This window comes from Neofelis nebulosa, chromosome 4 (genome assembly GCF_028018385.1).
Source record: "Neofelis nebulosa isolate mNeoNeb1 chromosome 4, mNeoNeb1.pri, whole genome shotgun sequence".
NCBI lineage: Eukaryota > Metazoa > Chordata > Mammalia > Carnivora > Felidae > Neofelis > Neofelis nebulosa.
In genome coordinates, this window is record NC_080785.1 from 48,872,345 (window position 1) to 48,895,287 (window position 22,943).

The following is a 22,943-nucleotide window of genomic DNA, read 5'->3' on the forward strand; positions in this document are numbered from 1 at the left end:
CTCATTTTTCAAATTAGGAACATGAGACCAACACGTGTGGGTAAATGCTTAACGACTGGATTTCTGGGGGAGTGGGGGTAAAGCCCTGATTTGTGCTGTTTGCTGATTTCTGTGGTGTAAATACTCCCACTATGGCTGATTTCACGATACCAACAAGATGTTCCTGAACACAGAGCTGGAAAGAAATGCACTGTAACCAACCGTTATGTAATCCGTCCACCAAATACAGAAACCATAACCCCGAGTCATGGTGAAATGTAGTCAATAGTTATGCAGTGATGAGTTTTGAGTATTTATTATATCTTTCAACAAAACCTATTTAATGGTAAGTTTTCATAGTTTAATCTTCAACAATGCCTTTGTTGAACAACTAGCTCTCAAAGTTCCTAGAAAGGTAACCATTGGTTTTAACATAGCGACTGGGGCCCAGAGAAGTCACTGTCTTGCCAAATGGTCAGTGAATGAGTTGGCAGAAGCTGGATTAGTGTCAGTTTTTCTAAAAATCAAATTTCTCTAGGAAGATTCACTTATTTATGTTTCTGTTTGTTCATTTGTTATTTTTTTTACGACTGTTACAGGCTATGAATTGTCTATTGAGACAAGAACAGAATATCTGAATATAATTGTAACCAAATTTGGAAGTGTGGAAAACAGGTTGGATGTAGAGCCACAAATAAATCCTAGCTTTAAGTCTTGGCCCTACTACTCACCAGTGGTGTAATCTTAAGGAGGTCACTCATGTACTTCTCTGGCTCCAGTTTTCTAGTCTCCAAGATGAAAGAATTGGTCCACATGGATATCTAATATCTCACATCTGTCTAAAATACCATGACTCATTATTTAGACACATCACTTCAACAAATATTTGCTGAAACCAATTGCATGCACATTTGTTATGGAGTCTATCCCGGGGGGCATTAAATACTATGTAATAATTGTAATTATTATTATAACAACCCCTCACATTTATGCAGAGCCTTCTAATTTACCAAAGAGAAAGTTTACTTTGAGTCTTGAGGTTCTGTGGTTCTAGGAGATCAAGACACACCTCCATAGAATGTTAGAGAAAGAAGAGTGCATTCCAGAAGAGCAAACAGAACACTTATTCCTAGGAAATGCAAGAGGTCATAACCAGGTAGTACCAAGGAATGAGGAACAAGCATTTTTTTTTTGCCACATCTATCAGCTGTTTCACTTTCTCTTATCAAAAAAGCAAAGCCGAAAACTATTTTTTTCTGAGGATAAGATTAATTATTGTAGAAAATTTGGAAGTTTTAAAGAAGTATTAATTAAGGAGAAACTACCCTATATCCAATATAATAGCCTGCTTTTCCTTACCTGATATTTTAGTACATTTTCCCATTCTTGTCATTTTAATTGCTGTGTATAATTCCATCTTTTTGTTGTATAATAACTGACTTATTGTAAATTGTTTATATTGTTGATAGTTTTTATTATTCTAAGGAACACAGTGATAAATATCTGTGTTTATATTTAAAAAATTGTATGCTGAACATATGGCTTCCAGCTGTAATATTTAAGGATTAGTGAGACAATTTTAGCAAATCATATACCTTTGACCTTTAGCTTACTTGATTCTGCCAATATTGCTTTGTATTTACTTAGATTTTATGTTTCTAAACATTAAGAGGAACAGTTTGTCTGAATCCTTCAATATGATATATTTGAACTGGAAATAGCACCAATGTTTTCATATTATTCCAAATAGATATGATAAATTGTATGGTGAATACTCCCTCCCCCCCCCCCCCCCCAGTTCTTTAGGCAATTGCTTCTAGTAGAGGATGTTTTGTTTAGAAAGTACTCAGTAAATGTTCAATACATTAAAAGATTCAGGCTAATTTAGTATAAACAAAACCATTTGAGAAGGATTTAAGAAGAAAACAACACTTCCTTATTCGTGATAATAGCCTTCATTTTCATTAGGAGACATGACAGCCAAGCAGAGTTCAGGAATTCTGGCAGTTAAATGAGAATTATGCAATGAAGTATGTTGTTGCTTTAATTCACCTCCATGAGAAACCATGACTCTAATAGTTATTTGATTAAATGTTAATGAGATCTACTAAATTGACCGAACTCTTACTTTTATGTATTAGATTTATGTCAATTAAAACAAGACGAGTTTTACCTCTTTCCTTTTTTAACATCTCTGAGTCAACATCTGCTTTCAAGGGAGGTGTTGTAACTACCCTGGTTATTTAAATATTAATGACTTCCATTAAAGGGAGCTGGAAGTTTGCAGCAGGAAGATTGAGAAATTAGATGGTGTGATTAGTTCCTTATTTCTGCCGCCAGGAAAAATACCTCTTACTGGAAGAGCTTTTTCCAGTATTTTTTTAATTCCACAGATCTTCTTTTTTTTTCCCCCCGAACCAGTTGGAGAGTAAGATTGTTGATTTCAAGTATTCCTTGAAAGTAGCTACAGTATTTTTTTTTTTTTTAATTTTTTTTTTTTTTAACGTTTTTTATTTATTTTTGGGACAGAGAGAGACAGAGCATGAACGGGGGAGGGGCAGAGAGAGAGGGAGACACAGAATCGGAAACAGGCTCCAGGCTCCGAGCCATCAGCCCAGAGCCTGACGCGGGGCTCGAACTCACGGACCGCGAGATCGTGACCTGGCTGAAGTCGGACGCTTAACCGACTGCGCCACCCAGGCGCCCCAAAAGTAGCTACAGTATTAAAACAAGTTAATTAATTTAATGCCATAGTGGTCAGTACCTTGGGCTTCTTGGGACTAACTTCAGTTTTTAAATTCATTTTGTTCCTTATGATAGTCCATAAAAGGCAAGGCCAGTTTTTAGCTGCATATTGTATTTGGTTGGGCTTGTTTACATGAAGCATGGGGAATTCTATTAAGTTAACCATGAAAGACTTGACTAGAATTATATATTTGATCACATTATAATTATAAATGTTTATCTTATTGGGGAAATGTGTCTGAAAAGCTTTTAAAATTTGCTACAAACAGTATTTTCATTTTATGCTAACTTGGGTTGCGACAAGCCTGTGGTAACAGATTTTTATACATTTCATGTTTTTAAGATGTTTTAATGGCATGGTATTTTAAGGCACTGAACAGTCCGAAGCAGGCATTATATTTGCATAATTGTATATTTATTTTTACATCCAGAAACCTAAGTGAGTAAAGTATTTATTAGTTTCATGTACTCTATTTAGACTTTAGAGCTAAGAATTCGGATCTTGCTTAAATGGTAGTAGGTGCCGAGTAATGTAATAGCACTGATGGAAAATCCTAATTCTTAGCGTTAAGGATTAAGGTGAAGTAAGTGAGGCACTTGACTCGTGTATAAAATGTAAGAGAGTGCCAAAAAACTCAATAATCATGATAAATAGTATTTTAATGCAACATTTGGGAAAAAATAAAAATTAATGCAAGAAAATCCACGATGAACAAAACGTCACAATTTTAGAAAAAGATGAGATCTGACCCTGCATCTGCCCCTGACTCACCTTGTGCCGGGTTTTGGCCTTGACTGGGTTTAGCATGTTCTTGGCTGCGGCATTCCTTATCCAAGGAATCAACATTTCCTTATCTAACATTAGTGCCATTAATCTTTGATTTCCTGGTTGAGTTATTAGGATATTCAAATCAGCTAAAAATACATGGGGAAGCCCATTGTAAATACAAATTACATATTTATTTACAAATTTAGGGAAATCGCCAACTTTAAGTCACTACTATTATCAGCCGAGGTGAGTAGTCTAAGCAAGCATCAGATTTGAAGACCTTTGAAAAACTGTTCACAAAGGTTGAGGCATAGCTCTTGAGTTTATCAGCGAGCAAGAAGGGCAGGGAGCTGAAGATAGTTGTAGGACCTTCCCTTTCTTCTTTCTTTTTTGTTCTTGAATGCAAAGTTTGTGATTTGTAAGAGACAGAAAGAAGAGGTAAGCAGAAATCCACTTGGTTTATTTTATTTTATTTTATTTTTATTTATTTATTTTTATTTTTATTTTTATTTTTGAGACAGAGAGAGACAGCATGAACGGGGGAGGGGCAGAGAGAGAGGGAGACACAGAATCTGAAGCAGGCTCCAGGCTCTGAGCCGTCAGCCCAGAGCCCGACGCGGGGCTCGAACTCACGGACCGCGAGATCGTGACCTGAGCTGAAGTCGGACTTAACCGACTGAGCCACCCAGGCGCCCCCCACTTGGTTTATTTTAAATTTCTCTGCCCAAGTGCCCATGGACAACTGAAGTCTCACTTTTGCTCAAGCTGTCCCCCATAAGTGATGCTTTCTCCGTTTCTCCTGCCCATCTGGGTTCCACCCACCCTTCCTTCACACCTAATCTTGTTAAGGCCTTCCTACGTTCTCTCGGCCAGAGATATGTTCTCAGTCCTGTGCCTTCCCGTGGTAGGTAAGCATCTCTACCACACATTTGGTGATAAGTTACAGAGTCCTTGTTGTCTTGAAGTTTTATCTGATCCTGCATGGAGTTTACTTTTCAGACCACAGTTTTAGAAATATAAATTGTTTCTCTAGTTAGATTGTGAATCCTTGAATAGCCCCTTCCTCTCCCTTAGACTGTGGACTTCAGGGTAAGCAGGGATTAGGTCTGTTTTGTTCAGGTGGTATCCAAGGTGCTTAGCAAAGGGCCTTTACACGGAATATTTATTTATTTATTTTACAATATACATTTTTTTTTTAATGAAATAAATGAATGTCTTGTATATAAAAGGGCTGGGTAAATATTTACTCTTTGGATTCATTTGTTTTCATCCTAGGCCTAGAGAGACTGGTTGGTGCCATGTGGAAGACGATTGTTTTGGTGGTCGTGTTCATGTTCAGCCCTGGTGGCGGGATCTTTCACTCCTTATACAAAAATGTTCGGGTTTCCGTACCACATAAGGGAAACGTAGGAGAGCCATTATTTCTTACTCCCTATATTGAAGCTGGGAAACTTGAAGAAGGTAAGATTAGTAAAATCAGAAAACCACTGGGGTATTTTCAACAGTTTGGGGTTTTGTTTCATTTTGGTTTTTTTGCAGTTATTTTATAGGATTCAAAATACATTCTGGTATTTTTGAACCCAGCTGTTTTATATTTCAAATATTAATGATTTGATGTCATGTATTATCAGAGTTTTGAGCTAAAATGAGAGTTTGTCAGGGACAGATTGTCTGGTGGTCGAGTACCTACATTTCTATTTATAAAACTAGCATAGCGCCTGTCCCCAGCTGGGCAATAATAAATACTAACCTTAGAACTTACTACACATACTGGTTCCGAGGATTCTACGTAAACTCACGTCAGCATCTTAACAACCCAGGCAGGTGTACCCATTTCACATCTAAGAAAACTAAAGCAGAACGAGATTAAGTTACTTGCCAGAGTTGGGGGCACCTGGGTGGCTTCTTCAGGTAAGCGTCCGACTCTTAACTGAGGCTGAGGCCATGATCTCACTGTTGGTGAGTTCGAGCCCCACATCAGGCTCTGCACTGACAGCACAGAGTCTGCTTGGTATTCTCTCTGCCTCTGTCTAGCCCCCCCTTGTTTGCTGGCTCTCTCTGTCTCTCTGTCTCTCTCTCTCTCTCTCTCTCTCTCTCTCTCTCAAAATAGATAAATAGGGGCGCCTGGGTAACTCAGTCAGTTAGGCCTCTGACTTCAGCTCAGGTCATGATCTCACAGTTCGTGAGTTCGAGCCCTGCACTGGGCTCTGTGCTGACAGTTCAGAGCCTGGACCCTGCTTTGGCTTCTGTGTCTCCCTCTCTCTCTCCACTCCTCCCCCACTCACTCTCTCTCTCTCTCTCTCTCTCTCTCTCAAAAATAAATAAAAACATTTAAAAAATTAAAAAATAGATAAATAAACTTAAAAAAATTTTTTTAAAGTTACTTGGAGAGTCACATGGACACCAGCTGGTAGGTGCAGGATTCACACCCAGACAGCCTCCCTCCGGAGTCTATGACCACAGGCATACTGTTGGGCCCCTCTGCACGGCAAGTTACTCAAATATTCTAGACCTCGGTGTCCTGATTAACAACATGGAGACACAACCACTTAAGTCACAGGGATGTTATAAGAATCAGATGAGAAAACGCACATGAAAGCTCTATAACCTATACGTTGCTCTCTAAATATTAGTGTTTGCAAATCACTTTTTATTTGGAAATTGTGGGGTTTCCAATAATTATTATTAATAGGAAAAATGTGTTATTGGGCATCATCGGAGACTAGAATTTATGACCTGCCTCTGTTCTTAATGCTTCCTTCTGTTTAGGTAAATCACTGGGTAGATAACACTACTTAATCTTTCAGGACATCAGTGGGTTCCTGAACTATAAAATAGTATATAGGCAGCTGTTTTCAGGTGTTGTTTGTAAAAGGAATCAGAGACATGGGGTAGTGGCTGGAGGGAGCTGTGGGACCAGGAAGGGTCTTTAAACCATAAGAGACTCTTAAAAACTGAGAATAAACTGAGGGTTGATGGGGGGTGGGAGGGAGGGGAAAGTGGGTGATGGGCATCGAGGAGGGCACCTGTTGGGATGAGCACTGGGTGTTGTATGGAAACCAATTAGACAATAAACTTTATATATTGGAAAAAAACTGAGAACAAACTGAAGGTTGATGGGGGGTGGGAGGGAGGGGAGGGTGGGTGATGGGTATTGAGGAAGGCACCTTTTGGGATGAGCACTGAGTGTTGTATGGAAACCAATTTGACAATAAATTTCATATTTAAAAGAGAGAGAGAGAGCAGGAGACAATGTATTTGCTGATAGAAATGATTGGGAAGAGGGGACAGTTGATTGGGATGGGGGACTATTTCAGGAGCACTCTATTTAGGTCAAAGATGGGGAAGCTGGCCCATAGATGGAGACGTTGGTGTTTGCTTTGGAGGACTGACTGCTCTCGAATCACAGGTGGGACAACCGAGTTAGTGGCTGTGAGGCTGCTAGGTTGGTAGACAGCAGGGGCATGTGGAAGTGATGTTGGAAATTTGAGGGAAATAATCATTTTCAAGATCAAAAATAAATCTATGTACTCCACAAAGAAGTTTAAAAATAAAGCAACGCTTCTTCATTCAAAATATTCTCATAGCTAACAGGGTATTATTGTTTTGGGTTTTGTTTGGTTTAAAACCAAAACGTTCTTGTATCTTGGGGGTGCACTGGAGTCCTGGTCATGTGTCTTTTTTCTGACGTACACGTCGACTCCATGTTTTACCGTCTCTTTCCTGAGAAGAGGTGGAAAACTTGGATAATGTCGTCAGTGTATATTAGTGTACATTTTCTTAGAATTTATTAATTTATTTTGAGAGAGAGAGAGAGAGCCAGGAAGGGCCAGAGAAAGAGAGGGAGAGAGAGAATCCCGAGCAGGCTACACATCATCAGTGCAGAGCCTGATGTGGGGCTCGAAGTCACGAATCGTGAGATCGTGACCTGAACCGAAACCAAGAGTCAACACGCTTAGCTGGCCGAGCCACACAGGTGCCCCTGTGTACATTTGATGATGTAGCCAGCGACAATGTAGTCAGAGAAGGTAGTCATTCCTTTTTTTAAAAAAGACTCATTTTTTTCTTGATGTAGAAAAGTCATGAGAAGATGGTATTCTGACGGTACAGGCTCATATCACTAGACATATACGAAGAGGCAAAATATCATCCAAATCTACAAAAACGGATCGCATGCATTCATTTGGGCTTCTTTAGTAAGTGGGTACTGATGGCTTAGATTATGTTCATTAACAACAAATCAAGCCAAATCACTTAGTTAGAGCTGAAATGGCATTGAATACTCATAACCAACCCTACCAATCCACACAGAAGGAATTTGAGACTCCCAAAACGTTACATGACTTGCCCAAGGATATGCAGGTAATAGGACCAGAGATGTGTTTTAAGACCCAGATTTTATGACTTCTGCTCTGGGATCTGCCTGCTCTAATTTGTTTCCCTTTGTTTTAGAATCTGGTGCTCTTCTGGAGTGACCAGATGCACACACATGAAACCAATTAAGGAATAAGGCAGTGAATACTAAAATACTAAAGTGTCACATTTGAGGTAGGCATGTTGGAAATTTTGAGAAGGAAGCTATCCTATCGGTTGGTAGAGTCCAGAAAATAGCAATAGTGTAGTAAGAAAAATAACACATCCTAATATTTAATAACTATATTCCCAATACATAGCACAGTTTCTATATGTAATAGGCATATATAATAAATACTTGCAGAATTTAAATGTTAAGCCTGAATGTATGCCAGACATGGGTTTTACACACACATTAGCTTATTTAACTCTCAGAGCAATGGTAATGAAGAATGCATAATTATTGTTCCCATTTTGTAGATGAGGAAACTGAGGCCCAGAGAAATTAAGTGTCTTGCTCAGAGCCATTTAATGATAGTCAGTGGCAGAGGTGGCATTAAAACCTATCTTTGCTGGCTCCAGAACCCAAGGTATGAACCACTGTGCTATGTGACTAGATCCAAACTAGGAAAGGATCTGTGTATACTGAGTGAGGAAAACAGTTTCAACAAAGGCATTTAGCGCAAGCGACTCGTGGTGGTGTGTCTGTTTCATACATCTTGGAGGAACCAAGTGAAAACACAGAGAAATCCATCTGAGAGACTGTCCACATCCCTACCACTCCTGTATTCCTTGTTTACAAACATTTCACTGTTGCGGTCATCAGCAGTAGCAAGGAAGGTTTCCAAGGGAGGTAGTTTTCATCTTCTGCCCTTCTGTGCCAAGTCTGATAGATCACCATCTGATGGAGGACAACTTCTAAAATAGTAAAACTGATGTAATGTCACTTTCTAAAGTTCTGTTACGCAGTCAAAATCTTTGAATGGAATTTTGAGTGGCTGATCCAAATTCTGGTACATCTGGGTATTCACATACAGCCCTGATAACATAATTAAGGATAATTTTATTCATCCGCTTTACTGAAAGTTCAGGAAGCTCTGGACAGATGGTCAGCTCATTCCCCTAAATCCCTTTTGTTTATTGAGTCTGTCAAAACCTTAGGCGCATGAGTCTTAGTATCGCAATGGAACATTCTTGAGATAAACAGTAATTCACAAAAAGACAAGGGCGTTTTTATTTTTTAATCTCCCAATTAGCTGGCTTAGTTTTGTGTAATTGTAATTGCACGTTTACTTTCTCTGCAGCTAGAATAAACCCTCGAAACAAAATGAATAAAGGAGGCAAATTTTTAAATATTTACAAACACTGCCTTTTCACGAACTTTAAAGACCATTTTGTTATTAGGTGTCACTTTATTATCACTTATGGTCTGGCCGTGTCTTGTGCAGTACTGTTGATGACTGAAGACTTTGCAAATGTGAAGTGCACCCTGATTAGCTGCTTCAAGTCCTTCTTTGGTCACAATCCAATCTTTTTCAAAGTGTTAATATCATAAACATTGGTAACTGCAGTGAATAATAAGGAGGAAGTGAAATCACTTCAAAGAAAACCTTTTCCTTTTTTTTTAAACTGTTTTGAACATTTGAATTGTGAGTCATGGTTCCAGGAAGTAAGAAACCCCTACATCTTGGGAGTTTATTTTCCACATTCCATTGGTAGACTCTGGAAGGAGGAACCAAACATTTGAAAATGCAAAATATCATTTTAGTTGAAAGAGCTTTTAATTATTTTACCGTGACTTCGTTAAAGGAAATTTAAGAATTGAAATAGGGTGAAACACTTTTTAGTGAGCCAGAAAAAGTCCTTCTAAATTCTTTTTTTTTTTTTCAACGTTTTTTTTTTTATTTATTTTTGGGACAGAGAGAGACAGAGCATGAACAGGGGAGGGGCAGAGAGAGAGGGAGACACAGAATCGGAAACAGGCTCCAGGCTCCGAGCCATCAGCCCAGAGCCTGACGCGGGGCTCGAACTCACAGACCGCGAGATCGTGACCTGGCTGAAGTCGGACGCTTAACCGACTGCGCCACCCAGGCGCCCCAAAGTCCTTCTAAATTCTTAAGACCTTAATAAGGCCTGCCTTCTTTAGGAGGATTTTGTAGAAATATGCTAATCCTAGTGCATTGCCAGTGCGTAAATCAGGTGTACCTGTGGGTACGAAGACAAGACAATTTCCCTGCTTTCCAGTAGCCCCTGATCTTCAAGGCAAGGCAGGAAATGTACCTGAGGAGGTACAAGGTAGCAGAGAAACAACTTTGGAAGCTTCAGAAAAGGAGGGCTGGGGGAACATCAGAGTCATTGTCAGAGCAGGCCAGCAGACCTTGTGCTGTGCTGGCCTCAGAGAGATAGATTGATTCAATCATCTCTCTCCCATATTCCATTCCCTCCAGCTCCTTTCTATTACATATTTTCTTTTCTCATTCTTCTTCGACATTTCTCATTTTTCTCTGTCTTCTTTCTCGAACCCCTGCTGCTCACATACCTCACTGTGAGTCACGTCTCATTTATTCCTAACCCTTCTACCTTCAGGTCTCTATCCACCTTTTTGGGGGTTCTCTGATTCTGAGAAGATTGATAGTTTGGGGGAAAATATGTCAGAAGTGTTTTCGGTACAACATTCCAGTTACAAAAGAAGTCTGGGGATATGATATATAGCATAGTGACTACAGTTAGTAATATCATATTGCATGTTTGAAAGTTGCTAAGAGAATAGATCTTGAAAGTTCTCATCACCAGAAGAAAAAATTGTAACTACGTACGGTGATGGGTGTTTACTAGATGTTGTGGTGACCATTTTGCAATATATGCAAACATCAAATTGTTAGGTTATACATCTGAAACTCATATAATGTTCCTTGTCCAATATATCTCAATTTTTTAAACAGAAAAAAAAAGTTTTGAAAGGCTGCCCAGCCCTGGAGGGTCAGCCTTCTTTGGGCTAATTGAGAGCGGAAGCAAAGTGGGGTGGGGTGGAGGCAAGGCTGCTGGAGGGAAGGGTGTAGGCTGGCAATCACCACTTTCCCTAAACATCCCCCTTTTCCTTTGCTTGAGATACTCCTCTCCCTTTCTTTTTTCTTTTTCTGGCAGCAAGGGATAGGTCTTTTTGAGAAGAGCATGGGAAGAGCTAGAGAACCTGGATTGAGTTAAGCAATCTTCCCTGGGGGAACCAGACGCCGCCAGAAAAAGGCAGAGTTTTCTAGACAGCACGTGGGGTGGCCCACAAGCCGGTGATGATCTTCGCTTCCTTTGCCCGAGCCCTTATTTTAGATGTAACTCTGTGTGCTGAGTTTGATCCCCACAGAAGGCCCAGGGTGGGGGAATCGGTATCCACATCTTGCACAAGAGGAAAGAGAGGCTCAGAGAGATAAGGCAACTTGCCAGGGGGCCTGGTCAGAATCACAAACCTGGGTCTACCCATGTTCTTCCTATTGTACTAACCTAGCAGGACCCTTCAGAAACTGCTCTTGAGACCCTGCCTTTATCCCACCATCTCCTCTGCTCCCAGATGCCACTTGTTCCTAATCAGCAGGTGCATTTCACAGGTAACAATAGCTGTGCTCCCTACGAGCCAGCTTCTTTTCTAAAGGTTGTACATGCATGGACCCTTATTCTCATTGACACGTGAAGTCATCCACCTTCCGTAGATGAGAAACTGAAGCACAGGCAGGTCAAGTGACTGCCCAGGGACCACAGAGACGGTCAGTAGCAGCGTATGGATCAGCAAAGTACGAAGGAAAGGGAACAGTGCTGTCTAGATGAGAGTTTCCCTGCCAGGAGGCAGGTTCATTTTAAAAGAGGAACTTGCAGCCCCAATGCCATGGTGTGCTGGTAAGCGTCACGAGCAGCTCTGTGGGGACGGGGTCCTGATTTGCACACTGATCTGCACATGTAGACGTTCTTACTGTGGCTTGTTGCCTGCTAGTGGTGATGTTGCTAATGCTAAGGTGGGAAGAGATGCTAACAGCTTGAGAGCCTATGGGCTCCAGCACCCTGCTGAAGGCATCTTTAGTGGGTGGTGTGTGTGAAGGACTAAGCTTCCTGACCTGCTCCTCTCTCTAACCAGTCTCCTACTTAATATGTGTCAGACATAAATAGCTTTTCTTCAATCATTAGTTTTTACTGGGGACACTTGCTTTGTCAGCATTAAGGAATCTTTCTTCACCTAAACTCCCCTTCGGTTCCCCCTACCCCCTGCCATCCATGTCCCATTTCTCCTCCACTGTTTTCCTAATCACTGCTTGCTCTCCCTTCCCCCCCCCCCCCCCCGTGCCACCCCTACTTTGGGACTAACTCTCTGGTTGAGAAGCAGTGTAGGGTCAGAGAAGGAGCAAACTCTGCAGTCTGACTGCTAGGTTTGAATCCCAGCTCTCCTTTACTAGCTGTGTGACCTTGGGCAAGTTACTCACCCTCTCTGAGCTTCAGCTCATCTGTAAAGTGGGGATAATAATTACACCTACTGCATAATGGAAAGCCTTCGGTACTGTAGCCTTTAAAGTGTTAGCCCCTCTTAGTATTATTTACTCCTGGGTGTCCTCACGCTATCTGAGCAGTCCCTCTTTCCCCCTCCCTGTCCCTGTCCCTTTGGTGCTGTAAAAAAGCCAGACCTCTGCCCTCTACAACTATCCTGTTGTCTTATTTGGTTTCCTGTGAGTAGCTATGAGGCCATGAGGTCACCCCTCATCTCACTGCCTGCCTCTCTCTACCCTCCCAGCCATCCCCACTCCCCACATGCGTCAGCGTATTTCCCTTAATGGAAGTGGCAGGCCCCTTGCTTTCATGATAAGGAGAGTGTGGAGAATATAGGCTTTCCGGAGGCTGAGAGCTGCTTAGCTATGTTGTTTTCCTTGTACCCACCTCACCTTTTGGGACTTGGTGACTTCTGCCCTGGCCTTTTTATTTATTTATTTCTATTTTATTATTATTATTTTTTAATGTTTATTTTGGAGAGAGACAGTGACAGAGCGTGAGCAGGGGAGGGGCAGAGAGAGAGAGAGAAAGAGAGAGAGGTAGACACAGAATCCGAAGCAGGCTCCAGGCTCTGAGCTGGGCTCGAACCCCTGAACTGTGAGATCATGACCTGAGTCAAAGTCGGGTGCTTAATCGACTGAGCCACCCAGGTGCCCCCACTTTGGTTTCCTTTTTAGAGTGGAGCTGAGGATAAGTGATTTTCTTTCTTTTTTCTTAAAAAGAAATCTTATTATAGTTCATAAATATATTTGGGGACCAAAGAAAACGAGGTTAAAAATGCCCCTTGGCTACATTGTAAATGTGGAACATGTGGAACTGGCCAGGGCAAGCTGGAATTTGCTATAGCCCGTACCTTTATGCCAGTCTCCTGGTAGCTTTTCTGTTGGCTCCATTCCAGACCTGGCCCATGAGAGGAAGAAGACCAGAGATGAGACAGAGATAGCTAACTCGATATTATTTCTCTAATCCTCGGGTACATTCTTTTTTTCCACTAGCAAAAAAACAGAGTTTGGTTCCTCCTTTCCCTGGATCGAATGTGAAGAGTTACGCTGGCTACATCACTGTGAATAAGACCTACAACAGCAACATTTTCTTCTGGTTCTTTCCAGCTCAGGTAGGCCTGCGAGAGCGCTCTATCAGGACACTAACCCTCAGGAGCTGAGAATGCTCCCCAGCGCAGAAATGTTAGCCTAGGAAACCATACTTTAAAAAACAACAACAACAACAAAAAAAAACCAACTTTTTTTTTTTTTTTTTTGCATCTTTTAGATTTTTTTTCTAAAAATAAGCACCAGTGACTCCGTGTGGTGTTCCTGTTTATGTGCAGGAAACAAATGTTTACAGGCAAGGTCCAGCTCTTAAATTCCTTGCAGCCTTATTCAGAATATTAATATTACCACCTTCTTCCTGCCACCGTCTTCTTAAATCATTCTGTCGTTGTTTTGTTCTAAAAATACCTTGGGCAAGGCTGGGCGGTGGGGAACCGAAGAATGATAAGGGATGGGGAGGTTCCCGAAATATACAGGTGTGATACATGTCGAAAGGTAGTTGATTGTGGACTTCTGTGGCTGCTCTGTCCTCTGTCCCCGTGGGCTTTGCAGTGCCAGCTCTTATTTTTGGGCTCCCTCCTTCATGCCTCCGGTATCCATTAACTGAGTGCTACTCCATGGGAAACATGGAAGAGAGCTAAACTTATAAGGGGGCTTTGGGGGGAGCAGTGGGAAAGCAGTGCTAATCTAGGATGGCTTCCAGAAGGCGAATCACTTACCTTCTTAGGTCCATACACACAGCTGGATACATTCTTATACTTTACCAGTCTTGACTTAGCGCACCCAGGTGCGTGCACGCACACACACGTATGCATGTCACACAGCTCTTCAGCATGAACAAACCACTTTGGCCTTACGGGTACTGTTGGGCAGAATTGGTAGAGGTGCTGAGCTGCATAAATAAATTGTATCCCACCCCAGGATAATTTTCTATTTTCATTTTCCGAATTGGATTTGGTTTAGAAGCCAGAGAAAACAAAGAAAAAGCTATCCCTGCGGAGGGTTGTATTTATATTTGCATGTGATTTGCATATCGCCGTGTTGCATCTAGAAAACTGTTTAATCTCGGATAGTTTTCAAATCAAATTGCCTTTGTTGGTACTGCTGGGTTGGGTTTTCTTGACTTCTCATCTCTGCCTTCCCAACCACGGCTTCTGACATAGTTGGCCGCATAGCCAACTATGTGAATGGGAGGAAACATATTAGAATTGGTGAAGAATTCCAGATGCTTTTTGGTTGGGCTCATAGTAGTGTTCAGACTGTCACCTACTCCAGGAAGACTTTCCCGAACCCTGGAGAATTTCTTAGTTCTTCCTTGATGTTATTGTTGAGTGCGCAGATGGGGTGCTTACTGCACAAAATTGAAGGAGAGACTTGCCCTCAGGGTTATATAGGTGCCATGCTGGCACCCAAGTGTCCCCCAGACTCCTGCTGCCACCTCCCGTTGGTGGAATCCAACTGGAAACCAGAGGTGAGGGGTGGGGGAGTCCAGTTCTAGAGGTCTGTCTACCAGGGCACAGAACAGAGTAGAGAATGCAATAGAGAAGCAATGAGGAAAACATCCAAATGCTCAATACAACTGTCTTAAAGAGAATTGGTGTACATTAAGCCTACCAATAAGACCTAATTCTAACAGGTGGACATTTTTCATGTGTTCTTGGAAATCTCTTCAACTTTATGCCTTCCGGAAACCATACGATACGTGTGCATTTTTGATATCACACCTTTCAATATCCGTGAATGGATGCATTTATCATGAACCCCTTTGTATTAGTTCTCAATTGCTCTTGTACAAATTACCACAAACTTAGTGGTTTAAACAACACAGATTTATTAGCTCACAGGTCTGTAGGTCAGAAGTCTGACATAGGTCTCACTGGCTAAAATTAAGGTGTCAGCGGGGCTGTGATCCTTCTGGAGGCTCTCGGGGGGGGATCTCTTTCCCTGCCTTTTGCATTTTCTGGAGGCTGCTTACATTCCTTGCCTCATGGCTCCTTCTTCCATCTTTACAGCCTGCGTCAGTGGGCTGAATCCTTCTCACGTTGCATCACTCTGGCCTACTCCATGGTCACATGACCGTCTTTGACTCTTGTCTTCTGCTGCCCTCTTTTACATTTAAGGACCCTTGTGATTGCATTGGGCCCACGGGATAACCCAGGATGATTTCCCCAATTTAAAGCCAGTTGACTGGCAACCTAATCCCATCAGCTACCTTAATTCCCTGTTACCATGTGGCTTAACCTATTTACAGGATCTAGGGATATGGATGTGGATACCTTTGAGAGCCATTGTCCTTTTACCAGAAAGAAACACCTTGCACAGCTAAAATGGTGTGGACGGAGGTGTAGTGTTGCCCCACGTACCCACTTGGGGGAGGGCTGGAATGGGGGCCTGAAGAGGCGAGTGTAGCCTATGGGGTCACCTTTCCTAATCCTGCTCAGTGTTCCTCTGAGGCCTGCGGGGGGGCTCCACCTCCCCCTCCACGCTCTCTGCCTCCTTTAGCTCTGAGAAACCCCATTTCCTACTTTCTCTTCTGCTTGGGTGGCTGTTTCTGACAGCAGTAAGTTCCCCAACATGTAACTGCATGTTGAGTCTCCAATAGTAATAATCCAGATTTGTGAAAACAGGAATTAATGGGGTTGGGGGCGGGGGGAGAGAAGTGGTCCACTGAAAACAAAGACTCAGTCATTTCTTTCTGAGGTGGCCTCTGAGCAGGTGTACAGAATTATCTAGAATAGAGGCAGTGCTCCAGGACTGGAAAGCCGGTCAGGGAAATGGGCCTAGACTCTGCATCCTCTCCTGGTTGCCAGACCGAGATCTGAACCCCTGCTGCATTAAACAGTGACGGGGCTGTTAGGGGCCCCCCTTAATTCAGTGAAGACCTAGCGATGCATCCGCTGGCCAGATTATGCTCTTTTGGGCCCAGGACTGTAGCCCTCAACACATTCTTAGATGAACCCAAAAGACATAAACTCGAGGCCGCCACACGGGAAAAAGATGTTAGAGCACAGCGTGTTCTATTGGAAGTGATAGGCTCAGCTTCAGGGGGGAAACAGGCAGGGATGAAAGGCTGACAATTGTCACCATGTGGCAGCCAGGATAGATTTTTCTGAGACCTCCTTACCCAGGGAGGCCACATGCAGAGCTGGCATCTGAGGCCCCCAAGCAACCATTCTTGCCAAGCCAGTCAGGCTGTAAATTATGGAACAGGCCATATCTCCTTCTTGGGTGTAGAAGATAAAGCATGTGAGAAGGAGAAGCGGTGGTCACCGAGATGGGGGAGAGTTCCTCTCATTTGGCAGAAATATCCGTTCATTGCCTGTCACGGGGAGGCAGCCGATACTAATCAGGAGAGAAATGACCCTTTACAAAAATTGAAGGTGGAGAAAATAAGAGACTCAGGAAGGATGCCGCACTTGTAATATCCTCTGAGTATTTTTTTTTTTGGGGGGGGGATGCTGTTTCTCAAATTAGTTTTGTTTTCCTGTTTTTTCTGTGAGACTCCCCTGTTATTGTATACACATCGGTGCATAATGGATTCCAGAGCTGGAAATTTTTTGGTGTGTAGCCGGGAGGCAATCTGCAAGAGAAATAATAGGCATTTTCCGTGGGATAAAAAGTATAATGAAGCCAATAAAAATGTAACAGTTGTAATGGCTTTTGTTAATTGAACATTAACTAGGTACAAAACACTGTGCATATTCTTATTTAATCCTTACGAGCACCACATGGGGAAGGAATTGTTATCCTTGTTTAATAGATGAAGAGAATTACAGGGTAAATAATTAGCCCCGAGTTGACCAACTAGAGATTGGCAGAACTTGAATTTAAAACTAGGTCTCTGATAGAGAAATCTTTGCTCTTGATCGCTGTGTGTTGGTCCTGAGAATCAGCTAGCCATGGAAGGTGCTAGACTCCGGTCATTAACATTATAGCTCTTGAGTTAGTCAAGCTTGCATAAAATCTTGGCTCCACTACTTATGCCAGATGTGAGGATCACAGTACCTACTTGATGATGATTTTGAGACAAATGAGAGAATGTGGGAAAACCTTAGATTGGTGCCTGATACATAGGAAGTAGTGTTGCTATTCTTATTATTTCATAATTATCATCAGTATTATCAGTATTATCATTAGTGTCATTAGTTTTCCTATTATTAACACAAATACTGTATATAAAAAGTATAATGAAGCTTAGTTCTTAAGCCAGTCACAGTGCGGGATGTTAAAGAAGACAGGAAATGGGCCATTCCAAATTGGAAGTCCCTGAATGCCAGCGAAGAATGCAAATTAATTGTTGGGGTGGGGGGGGGGAGTTAATACATTACAAAGCGAAACTGGGGTTTTCCACATTTAAGAAGATAAAAAGGCAGAAGATTATTATTGTTAAAATTAGAATTCTTCCCATTGGAGAAAAATACGCAGTATTTGACTTTGTCTTACAGGTATAGGAATATAGGTAATTTGTTGAATTATTTGCATCAAATGTGATGGAGCCCAAACCCGAGGCATTTAGACTTAGGCCTAAGCCCCTTTACTAGACCCCATCTTACTCCCCTGGCCACGGGGAGTTGCTGGGATTCCTAGAATCTGAGTATCTGGTGACTGAGAAAGTTCAGTATCATATTGAGGAGTCAGCAAGGTTGGAATAGAGTGAGGTAGCCAGCCTCCCAAGAGCGATCTTTAGTTTCTTGATGTCCATGCTCCTGTGTAGTCACCTGCCATATTGAATTAAGGCTGGCCTTTGTGACCAATATACTATAGCAGAAGTGATGGTGTGTGACTTACAAGGCTCCTATTCAGGGCAGTGCTGCTTCCGCCTTGGTCTCTTGGATCACTCACCCTGAGGGAAGCCAGATGCCATTGGGAGGACACTAAAACAACCATATGGATAAACCTGTTTGGAGAGGAAGTGAGTGTTTCACCCACCAGTCAGCACCAACATTAGATGGTCTTCATCCAGCCCAAGTCAGATGACTGTAGCCCTGGCTGATATCTTGACTGTCACTTCATGAGAGATCTTGAGCCAGAACTGTCCAGTCAGATGTCCCCAAATTCCTGGTCCACAGAAAGCACGAGAGATAATAAATGATTATTGTTATCTTAGGCCACCAGGTTTTGGATGCATGTCATACAGCATTAGATGACTAATATAGCCTCGCGTCCTATACTCTTTGGGCTGTGACTACGATATCTTATGACAACTAGAACTCGTTCCAGTTCTGTCCTTTTACTTGCTCCACAGTAATAGAGCTATCAACATTTTTCCTGGGCAGTGAACATGATGTTAGGCTTTGTCAGTAGAGGGTGCTGGAGAGACATTGCAGGAGGAAGTTGGCTTCTCTTCCTGTTCCCTTGTCCTGCATTTCACTTTCTCCTGGCCCTGCTGTCCAGTCTGTCAGCAGGGCGTATGTGGGAACATCCAGTAGTCCTCTGCTCTAGCTGGGCCCCCAGACCGCAAAGACCCTCAACAACCTTATAATCCTGGCTCTGTCCCAGTGACCACCTGGCTGCAGCTCCTTCAACACGGACACCATAACATCCTAGGCCATGCCAGCGAGCAGGTTCCCTAAGCCAACTCTCAGCAGCCTTGACCACCTGTACCCGAGGCTGGTTTCCCACCGCCTTCCCAACGGGGACCCCGTGCACTCCAGGTTGTGTGCCACTTTCACACAAGTGGACTCCCAACATTTTGACTTGCTCTGTACCTGCTCCCACCAGCCACAGACCGCTTTTCCCTGGAGGCCTTTCCTACTTGCCCCTGGATTCCTGGCCAGTTTTGAGCCAGGCAACCCAGTGAACTTCTCAGCCACCCAGTGGGTATAACCATACCTTCTCCAAGGAGGTCTAGACCATAGTCTTGGGACTTACACCTTAGGGTGTAAGCCTTGGGAAGAGCCCCATCCCTGCCATATGAGTTTGTCCATCCCTGGGCACTTTCCCTCAGCCCAGAGTACTCTTTGGAGTTCTCCTCACATATTTATGGTTATCCCCCATTATAATGAATATCTCTTTAAAATTTCCTTGTTCCTTGGTGGACACAGGAAGCCTGTCCCGCAGGCTGATATTTGGCCAACACTGAGGATGTGCCTCTTGGGGGAGCAGACCCCCCCTGGCATTACATCCCCACTTCTGCCCACCGGTGGGTGGGTGCGATAGCCATGGTGGATGGGGACCAGAGCAAACACTGGAACCTGTAACAGAATTAAAGGTCAATATTTCCATATGAAAAGTAACAATAACTTTAAAATGGGAAAATTTAAAAATTAAAATTGCTACATGGTTTCTGTCTTCTGATTGGACCCTAACTAATATATCCACCCCATTCTAAATCCTTCTCTCCTGCCCCGAGACACCAAGGGCAGAAAGTATGGTCAACTGGAAAGGCATCAGGAGCCGGGACAGCCAGTCTTTCTGTCTCAGCCTTATTCTGACCAAGGCCACAGGATCACTTATCTGTGCCTCATTCCTCTCTCTTGGCAGATCAACATGCTTTGTTTCTCCAGGTATCTGGCAGAAGATGGCTGCCCTACAGTTTCTGCCTTCACCTGTTCTTGAACCATGCAGTCACCAAAGATCCACTAGCACTTCTGCTAGGGGCAGATGTGATTGGCCCACCCTGGGTCAGGTGTTCTTTCTCCGTCCAGTCAGCTAAAGCTGAGGGTGCCGTTTCGTGTGATGTAAGCATGACTAATGGGCCCTTTCTTTTGGTAAATGGAGAGTCAGTTCCTAGAGAAGGGGTTGTGGATGGAACAGATCTCTGGAAAATATGTCTACCACAGATGGCCGCAAATCCATTAGTCATATGACCAAGATTTGGAGGTTGTAGATATTTGTCCTCAGACTTGCACTGTTTATCTTCTTTGCTATTATTGTAATAACGGCACTGGAGATCTGGAGGAAGAGAAGGTAGGTGAGACAAAACAAGGCGAAAGCAGCTAAAAGTGATAAATTACAGATCATTCCGTCCATAGACATATTCAAAATGCAGAAATGCATATTCAAAATGTGTGCCTGATTTAACATGGAGAAGAAGGCGACTAACTTGTTCAACCATTTCTTTGTTTGCAACAAGAATGGGAAAGACAGGCCTCTCTCCAGCACCACCCCGCCTACCGTCATTCATTCTAAATTCCAACTTTATGGCATGAGGCACCAACAGAGAAGCCATAACTGCCTCATGAAGGAATGAGAGCCACGTACAAAGGTTAAGAAGGAGAAAGGTAAAGAAGATTCTAGTGGTGTGTAAGTTGGCTCAAATTAATGAGATGACTCAAAGCTCCATGAGAGTCAGTGGGAGCTTGTTAGTTATGTCAAGAGGCCTCAAAACAGAAAACAAACAAACAAACAAACAAGCAAACAGAAAAACCAAAACACGTTTGAGGAAGTCAGTTTTCCCGATGATGGGGCAATGGCAACAATCGTAGTAAAGGAAGATTTAGCGAGAGGTCAACAGCAACCACTGTAAGTAAAAATTCTTCCCCAAAGCACAAAATGTCTTAAGCAAGTTGTTTATAAGTATTGGGAGTGTGTGTGTAGAATTAAAATGTTACTAGTTAGCTAGTTAGCGATTCTAGTCACAAAACCAATTGCATTAAATAAAAATCGCTGCCTTGATTAAACCATTAATGCAGCAGCTGAAGTATCAGCGGAACTGGGATCTGTGTGGCAAAATGGGAGTCCATTCAAGCATACTTGGGGGAATTTCAAGACATTTACTTGGGGTACTAATGACTTCAATTAAGATAGAACACATTACTTAAACCAAGCAAATGATCAGCCTCTGCATATAGAAGTGTGAAGGGAGCTTTAATTAATTTACTAATTGCACGTCTCATCTTAAGCGGTACCATTGATTTGGGCCTGTTAGTGGTTTGGTTGCTGTTTTCTCTTACAAAGTATGGTGCCCTTTGTGGGGTGGGTGGGAGGAAGAGGGTAGCTAGAGTATGTACCCAGCCCTGGGCATTGGCGGACAATGTTGCCCTAATACTTGCTTAGATACCTAAGATTTCCTGGTGGCAGATATCCTGGTCTTCTGTATAAAATGCAATCAAGTGACTTCCGAGTACCAAGATTGGCAAGACTTTAGTGCCACTCCCACCCCCAGATATATGAACTTCCTGCTTCAGCGATATGTGTGAAGCCTGAGTAGAAGGTTATCTTTACCGTGGAATACAGAAGAGGGCTTCAGAGGACAGAAAAGAAGGTGGGTATGGTTTGATGGGAAGCGGGGTGACAAGGAAGGCACAGAGCACAAGGGGATGCCTTCTACAGAGGGCACGTCCACGTGGGGAGCAAATGGCAGGAGGGCTTGGTTTCATTAGTGTCTACCTGTGTTCCTCTGTGCTCGCTTAGAAGCAAGGAGAAAGGGAGAAACTGGGTGTTTCCAAGTATCCTTTTATGTACAGAATGTCAAACCGAATGAATGAGTGTCACTTATTGGAATGATGATCTATTAAGACGTCGGGTAGATGTGTTCACCATCGTTATGAATAAGTATTGGGATGCGCTAATGTGAGACATGGTGAAACTTCTGTGTTTCAGGTGTAGAAACTTCTGTGTGTAGAGGTTCTAAACAACTAAATAAATAACCTGCTTCCTTCTGGGCTTTTCATTTGGGAACAAACCCTGAGAAAGGAGTGTCCAAGTTCATGAATTGGCCACCAGGGGTCACCAGAAGAATTTAAAGGGCTTCTGAAGCAAAGCCCTGGTTTCTTGCTCACCAACAAAAGGTGCAGGTTTGTGGGACCTGTGTGCCCACACTCTTCTCCAGTGGAGAGGCTTCTCGCTCAAACATTTACTATTCCTGTGTCCCTTCTCATATTTATAATTTCTTTGTCCCTTCTTCGTGATCATCAGTTCTTGCTACACTACTTGGACCTATACAACATTAATAGAGATCTTAGTTTCTTTATAATTAAACATATAAATGCTTATTAGTAGAGGATTACTTACTTTTAAGGTCTTAGCTCGAATGTTAGCCCCTCACCAGACACCTTCTTTAAGTAGTCAATCTAATGGCTTTCTATTACTCTCTCATATCACCCGTTTATTTAATTACTATTTATTTCCTGTCTTCTTACCTCCCCAGAAAAATAATCAGAGCTAACATTTAAATAGATGTTTGGCTATTAATAGCCAGACACTGTTCTTTTTTTTTTTTTTTTTTTTAATTTTTTTTTAACATTTATTTATTTTTGAGACAGAGAGAGACAGAGCATGAACGGGGGAGGGTCAGAGAGAGGGGGAGACACAGAATCAGAAGCAGGCTCCAGGCTCTGAGCTGTCAGCACAGAGCCCGACGCGGGGCTCGAACCCACAGACTGTGAGATCATGACCTGAGCCGAAGTCAGCCGCTTAACCGACTGAGCCACCCAGGTGCCCCAGCCAGACACTGTTCTAAGTGCTGTGCGTATATTAATTCTTTGAATCTATATCGCAACCATATAAGATAGGCATTATTATTTTTTTTTTAAGCAGAGGACACTTAACTTGCCCAAGAGCACACAGCTAGAAAATAAGAT

General features: G+C 42.6%; 1 protein-coding gene across 4 annotated transcripts in view; it reads left to right on the forward strand.

The window, feature by feature from the left end:
* The window catches only part of CPVL (carboxypeptidase vitellogenic like), a 131,204-nt gene that overhangs the window by 11,690 nt on the left and 96,571 nt on the right, over window positions 1–22,943 (forward strand). Inside the window, exons 1-3 of one of the 4 annotated variants that reach the window (XM_058724733.1) lie at window positions 1,827–2,009; window positions 4,769–4,954; window positions 13,366–13,484. In XM_058724733.1, coding sequence (XP_058580716.1) covers window positions 4,792–4,954; window positions 13,366–13,484 — 282 coding nt within the window. In that variant the 5' untranslated portion in view covers window positions 1,827–2,009; window positions 4,769–4,791. Of the gene's footprint in view, window positions 1–1,826; window positions 2,010–4,768; window positions 4,955–13,365; window positions 13,485–22,943 lie in introns of those variants that run through there. The other 3 variants (XM_058724735.1, XM_058724731.1, XM_058724732.1) reach the window with 3 other exon arrangements.